The sequence below is a fragment of the Colobus angolensis genome, unplaced genomic scaffold (genome assembly GCF_000951035.1).
Source record: "Colobus angolensis palliatus isolate OR3802 unplaced genomic scaffold, Cang.pa_1.0 Scaffold140, whole genome shotgun sequence".
Lineage (NCBI taxonomy): Eukaryota > Metazoa > Chordata > Mammalia > Primates > Cercopithecidae > Colobus > Colobus angolensis.
In genome coordinates, this window is record NW_012114489.1 from 5,935,558 (window position 1) to 5,942,981 (window position 7,424).

The 7,424-nt window shown below is 41.9% G+C and overlaps 1 protein-coding gene across 1 annotated transcript; it reads left to right on the plus strand.

Moving 5' to 3' along the window:
- The first annotated feature begins 464 nt into the window (after positions 1–464).
- LOC105506878 (melanoma-associated antigen B10-like) lies at positions 465–1,505 on the plus strand. The gene has a single exon (XM_011935158.1). It carries the CDS (start codon positions 465–467, stop codon positions 1,503–1,505), a length of 1,041 nt encoding a protein of 346 aa, XP_011790548.1.
- Positions 1,506–7,424: the final 5,919 nt, after the last annotated feature.

The window sequence follows — 7,424 nt, forward strand, 5'->3', positions numbered from 1 at the left end:
TCTGTCTCTGTGTCTCCAGGCAGGTGTGGTCAGATGAGGTTTCCCTGAATTCATCTTCTGGGATCACAGAAGTGAGGGGTCAGCATCAAAGTAGTAGATCAGAGGGACCCCAGGTCATAACAGAAGTGAGATAATGATCCTTAATGTGAACTGAGAGAAAGACCTCCTGCCCCAGAACAGAGCCACTTCTCTAAATCCCAGTAAGTCCCAGGCATATCTGGCAAGTAGTGACAACCTAAGTCATACCTTAGTTAATTCCACAGGGTTCCTAGGGAACAAGCAGATCAGGGAATAGGGGCATTATAGGATTCCTAGAGCAGTGACTTCAAGGAAAACTGCTGAGGCGGCCTTCAATAAAGTCACGGAGGTGTCTCCCAGTTGAAGTGACCCAATCATCTCATCCTCTTTCCTCTAGGTCACAGAGCTCACCTGTCTAACTGTCTACTACTGTGTCTAAAGTCATCATGCCTCGGGGTCAAAAGAGTAAGCTTCGTGCCCGTGAGAAACGCCGTCAGGCTCGAGAAGAGCCAGAGCCTCTGATGGATGCTCAAGCCACTGCAAGAGTGGGAATAGAATTTTCTTCCTCTTCCTCTGCTCATTTCAGTAGTGCCATCCAGAGCTCAACTGCTCCCAAGACAACCAGCAATCCCCACGGGCCTCAGAGAGCCACATCCACCACTACTACTGCTGCAGCTGTTTCATATTTAAGATCTAATGAAAGCACCAACAACCAAACGGAGGAAAGGCCAAGATTCTCACAGGCCCTGGCTGCCAATGAGCACATGACCAGAAGCCCTGTAGATGAGACGGTGTTTATTTTGGTGCATTACCTTCTGTACAAGTATCAAATGAAAGAGCTTATTATAAAGGCAGCTATGCTGAGGGATATAGTCCAAATTCCCAGGAGATACTTCAGTGAGATCCTACGGAAAGTTTCAGATCACCTGGAGATGGTCTTTGGACTTGACTTGAAGGAAGTGGATCCAGATAGGCACATCTATTTCCTCATCAACAAACTGGTACCAACCTATGATGCAAAGTTGAGTGATGACAGACGTGTGCCCCGGACGGGCCTGCTGATGACTATCCTGGGTGTGATCTTCACAAATGGTAATTGTGCCACTGAGGAACAAATCTGGCAAGTATTGAATGTGATGGGGTTATATGAGGGGAGGAGGCACTTCATTTTTGGGGAGCCCAAGATCATCACCCAAGATTTTGTGAGAGAAAATTACCTGCAGTATCAGCAAGTGCCCAACAGTGATCCTCCACGCTATCAGTTTCTATGGGGTCCACGAGCTCATGTAGAAACCACCAAGATGAATGTCCTAGAGTTTTTAGCGAAGATCCACGATACTGTCCCCAGTGCCTTCCCAACCTGGTATGAAGAGGCTTTGAAAGATGAGGAAGAGCGAGCTCAAGCCAGACTTGCAGCGAGGGCTCGCATTAGGGCTGTGGTCAATGCACGTTCCCAGGCCATATTTAGCAGATTCTCCCACCCCTAGTAGAACTCAAGGCATTCTTTGCCTTGTGGTTGAAAGGAAAAGTCCACATTCTAAGCTGTAGAAGGTCAGGGTGGGATTGGAGGCAACACAGTGTATAACATGTTTGTTTTCTTGTTCTGTAATAAGTTCCTGGATAGTTTTTTCAAAATATTGTTCCTATTATCAGAAGGTTTGAGTAACTTTAGAAACTAAGTTTATGAATGACATTACTTAAACATTGCTGTGAATGTAAGAGTAAGAGTTTTATTATTTTGTGAAACAAACTAGAAACATTCCATTTTACTTGTTTGAAACAAGATATTATGACAGTAAATTTGGTTTTTTTTTGTTTGTTTGTTTGTTTTTTTGAAATGTGAAAGGACACAGAATTGTAATAGTTGGGATCAAAAGTGGAGAAAAAATAAAAGACTGTAAATTGTTGGTTTCAGTTACCACTTTTAGTCTGTTTTTTTGTTTTGTTTTTTTTTGTACAATCCATTTGTATATACATACCTGAATATATTTAGTTTATTCAAGAATGTAGGAGAAATTAAATCATAATAAATTAGACCTCTGTCTCAGGGGTTTATTTTTTTCCCCAAATAATAACTGAGCATCTACTCTGGATGGCTTGTGTTAGTATTTGCAATGCTAAGGTGAACAAGAATCATCTATACCCATAGAAATGAAAAGAATTGGAGTAGCTAACATGAAAGAAAGACGGTGAATGGCTTAGTTCAGATTGCTATCACAAATTATAGATTGGGTGGCTTAAAGATCAAACATTTATTTCCCATAGTTCTGGTAGTTGGAAGTCTGAGACCGAGTTTCCAGGTCAGGTTCTCAGTAAAGGCTCTCTCAATGCTTAACAATCTTCTCCTTGTATCCTCACATGGTAGAGAAAGCTGTGGTCTCTTCATCCCCTTACAGAAGCACTAATTCAATTCATGAAGGTTCCACCCTCATAACCTAATTACCTCCCCAAGGCTCCACCTCCAAATACCATCACATTGGGGATTTAGGGTTCAACATGTGAATTTTTGGGGGGCACGGTAATTCCATCCATAGCAGTAAGACAATCTAACCAAAAGGAGAAGTCAAAAGAAGGTGTGAGGACTTTGGGGTTTCAGATGAGCAGCTGCGTGTAAATGCCCTGTGGCAAAGGGTTGGGGTTGGGAAACTGCAAGTCCTTCAATGTGACATAATTTTAAATTAAGCTGAGTTGTGGGTCAGATGAGCCACAACTCATCTGGGAGTGGTGGGCAGAGGCCAACACCTCAGATGGTGTGTCTCAGACTTGAGAAGGCTGGAATGGAAAATTGCTTTTAGTAGTCACCTTTAGGTCACAAATAAACCAGAGAGAAATCTCCACCTAGTGCACAAATGGAAGACGTCCTGTATGCTTACCTCAGTGTGGGTGAACACCGTGCACAAAAAGATGATTTAACAAGGTGCACGAAAATGTGATTTACACCTATTACCACAAGGGAGTGTCTCAGGAATAATGGTGATACTCATATAAGAAGCTCAGAAGCCACTGTGCTGGCAATCTGCAGTGATTTGGGAGAGGGACAGCCCATCCATTAAATGGGCATTTCAACTAGGTTATCTTGTATATAATTTGGCAAACTATAAACTAAAACTAGATTTTTGGGGGGTGAAATAATTGCAAATACATGTGGTTTGGAGCGAAGGGCAGTTGGAAGGGAGAGACTGAGGTAGACCTTGACACAATTTCTAAGAGCTCTGAGTTGCATCAAACTGGATAAGACTCCTCCATACCAACAATGAATAACATGTCCTCAAAAAAGTTATATAGTGCAAAACTTAGTTTAAGCAACATTTTGGCTGATTTGTTGTGCTGTATGCTAGTGGGCTGCAAATTATCTGACAATTCCTGGATAAAACAAAGCAAAGCAAACAAAAAGAGGGAAAATTGGTAGATTTGGGGGTCAATATAAATATAATAATAACTGTAATTTATTAAAACCCAATATAAGGTAATGTGCCAGATGCCTTGCATAAAGTAGATACATTCCAACATTCCTACTTTTTTTTTTCTTTTTGAGATGGCGTCTCACTCTGTCACCCAGGCTGGAGTGCAGTGGCACGATTTCGGCTCACTGCAAGCTCTGCCTCCTGGGTTCACGCCATTCTCCTGCCTCGGCCTCCCAAGTAGCTGGGGCTACAGGTGCCCGCCACCACACCCGGCTAATTTTTTTCTTTTTTCTTTTTCTTTTTTTTTTTTTGTATTTTTAGTAGAGATGGGGTTTCACCGTGTTAGCCAGGATGGTCTCGATCTCCTGACCTCGTGGTCTGCCCGCCTCAGCCTCCCAAAGTGCTGGGATTACAGGTGTGAGCCACCGCGCCTGGCCCAACATTCCTACTTTACAATAGGGTACACTGCAAAGCCAAATACGTGAGCCAGGGAGCAAGAGGACTGTTTATCAAACCAGATTCACAGATGAAGAGGCTCATAGAACTCTGCAGTTTTCCCGAGTTTCCCTGACTTGTAAGTGATAATACTGGGACTAGACCCCTATTCTGAATCGGTCTAGAGTCCACATTGTTCCCTCTCCTCCTTGACTAAGCTGACTTGTGTCTCTTAATTCGCTTCTCTTCTCACTACTGCACTGTGTCTCTGGGCAATGAAAACAAGGAACCTGGGGTCAATGTACTAAATCCAGATGTAATAAATAATGGAGAAAACGAGAATTGAACACCATTTGGGGACTGCCTGTGGGCCTCATTTCATAGGGCCCATCCACCCCTAGCTCCAGAGTTCTTTGGGAGCTGATTTTGCCCAGGTGCTGGCACATGGGACCAGATCTAGCACTTCCCAAATTACACTGCTGTTTCCTTGAGTCAGCCCCTGTGAGTCCTTGTGCCCAAATCTGGATCCTTACCTGCTGTCCAGCTCTTCCCTGCTTCCTTCCATGAAGGCTGCACACTGCTCCCTGTGGGAAAGAAAGCCCAGAATAACCTTCCTTCCTTTCTCCTGACTTAGAGCATTCCAGCTCCCTGCAGATGTCCTCTGTTTGCCACATCACTCAGCTTGCAACTTCTCTGATAACAACAGCTCCTTCCATGTAATTGTTTACTTAGGCAGTGAACGTTATGTACCTGCTTATCTGTTCTGGGTGCTTCCACTCCAACCAAAATTTTTTCTAAATTTGCTTGTGAGTTGAGTCAGATTTGAAACAGAATCTGCTAGTTCTTGGCATACAACTCTGAAGCTAAAGATTTTAAACAGAAAATTGGATGAGAAAGACAGGAGAATTTAATCTGGTGACCTATTTGAGACTAGTCACTGATGAATGAGCTTAACTAAGTGGCCAAAACCAAAACCCCCCATAGAAGTGGTAAATGAGGAAGGATCAAGGAAGTCACTGTCTAGCAACCATCTAAAAAGATTGGACTCTAACAAACCCTGTAGTCCTTCCAGGAAGTTGTGGTAGATGTCTCTCAATGCAGTAACAAATTACTGCAAATTTAGCATTTTACAACAACATACGTTTATTATGTCACATCTCTGGGTGAGAAATCCCGGTTGGCTCTGCTGATTTCTCTGCTCTGGGTTTCACAAGGCCCATACCAAACTCTCAGAGCCTGTACTCTTATTGTAAGGTTCTGGGATGAACCCCCTTTAGAACTCATTCAGGTTGTTGGCAGATTTCAATTTTTTGCACTTGTAAGACAAAGGCCCTATTTTCTGACTGCATTCGTCTATAGCAACCATAATTTCTTGAGACCTTTCTCTAGTCTTTGCATTTATCTTGTGTCAGCAATTGCAGGTTGAATCCTTACTACACTTGCAATCGTTCTAACTTCCTCCTCTGCTATATCTCTTTTCTACTTCTATCCGGAGAACATCCTCTGTGTGTAAGAGCCCATGTCATTAGATTGAGCCCACCTTGATAATTCAATATAATCTACCTAATTTAATAGTGGTTTCCCAAAGGAATATAAATCATTCTATTATAAAGAAACATGCACGTACATGTTCATTGCAGCACTATTCACAAAAATAAAGACATGGAATCAACCTAAATGCCCATCAATGATAGACTGGATAAAGAAAATATGGTACATATACACCATGGAACACTATGCAGCCATGAAAAAGAATGAGATAATATCCTTTGCAGGGACATGGGTGAAGTTGGAGGTCATTATCCTTAGCCAAGTAACACAGGAACAAAACCAAATGCCACATGTTCTCACAAGTGGAAGCTAAATGATAAGAACACATGGACACATAGAGGAGAACAATACACATTGGGGCCTTTGGAGAGTGGAGGGTGGAGGGTGGGAGGAGGGAGAGGATCAGGAAAAGTAATTAATGGGTGCTAGACTTAATACCTGGGTGATGAAATAATCTGTACAACAAACCCCCTTGACACAAGTTTACCTGTGTAACAAATCTGCACTTATATCCCTGAACTTAAAATAAAAGTTAAAAAATAAAATAAAAAGTGGTTTCATAATCTTAATAGATCTGCAAAATGCCTTTGGCCATGTGGCATGACATACACATGGTTTTCAGGGATAAGTGCATGTGTATACTTTTGTAGCAATTATTCAGTCTGCCAACACTGTAGAAAATGTTTCCCTAGCCTTATAGAGTTTATGAGAAATGTAAAAATCATCTCCACGTTTCAGCTAACTCTTGTCTGCATCCGCCCCAAGGGAAAATCCTGGTTTTCATTGTGTGTAAAGACACCTGTGTAAGTGTTCAGGCATATTCATCAAGTGATAGATAGAAGACACTCAGAAATTATGATTTTAATCAGGTAGTGAAAGGAAGAAAGAAATGCTTGGTATACTGTGACTATTGTAAGTGGAGAATGGTGCTATTGAATAAAGAAGGGTAAATCGTAGTTGCTGGCAATTCTTAAACAGTCCATTAGAAAGTTAGCGTAATTGTGGCGGGGCACGGTGGCTCACGCCTTTAATCCCAGCACTTTGGGAAGACGAGGCAGGCGGATCACTGGAGGTCAGGAGTTTGAGTCCAGCCTGGCCAACATGGAGAAACCCTGCCTCTACTAAAAATACATAAATTAACTGGGTGTGGTGCTGTGTGCCTGTAATCTCAGCTACTTGGGAGGCTGAGGGAAGAGAATCGCTCGAATCTGGGAGGCAGAGGTTGTAGTAAGCCAAGATCACGCCACTGCACTCCAGCCTGGGCAACAGAGCAAGACTCCGTCTCAAAAAATAAAAAAGAAAAGAAAAGAAAAAAGAAAGTTAGCGTAGTAGCGTAATAGATGAAAACATCTATTACATAGTAGGCAGTAGAAAAACTTAGCCAGTTGCAGGGCAATGTTGACCTTCTCAGAAACTTCTCCATGAATGAAGAAGACTTGTATACAAATTGTGAAGACTACACCTCACTGATCACCCACTGTGTAACTGTTTATGGAAAGTTTGCAAGTGCTGTCCTTCCTGGGAGGGGAAGACTACATTCCAAGTTCACTTATACTTAAGAAGAGTTATTTGACTACCCTTGCAACTGACATATAAAAAGAAACAGTGCTGCTACATTGTAGTGCATTGGCGAAAGGACAATAAAAACAGCCTGCATCCCAGGGTTGCCTAACAGTGGAGCCCCCCTGTTAACCCACATCAGATTTTAAGTGCATGAGACAAAAACTTTTGTTGTGCTAAGCCTTTCAGATTTTAGGCTTCTTCCATTAAATCCTTTTGCAGTTACTGTATATGAACAATACACAGATACTATTTCTATTTTGTCTTATTGAAACATTTTAATTACAAAAATAATAGTGCATACATTCATGATGCAAAAAAATCTGACAATATGGACAAATCACAACCGCTTTCCTTACTTCATTCCTCCAAAATTCAACCTTCCTCAGAAATAACCACAATTCAAGTTCTTGTGCATATTATTTTAAAATATATTTTGGGTTTTTCCTTAAATAG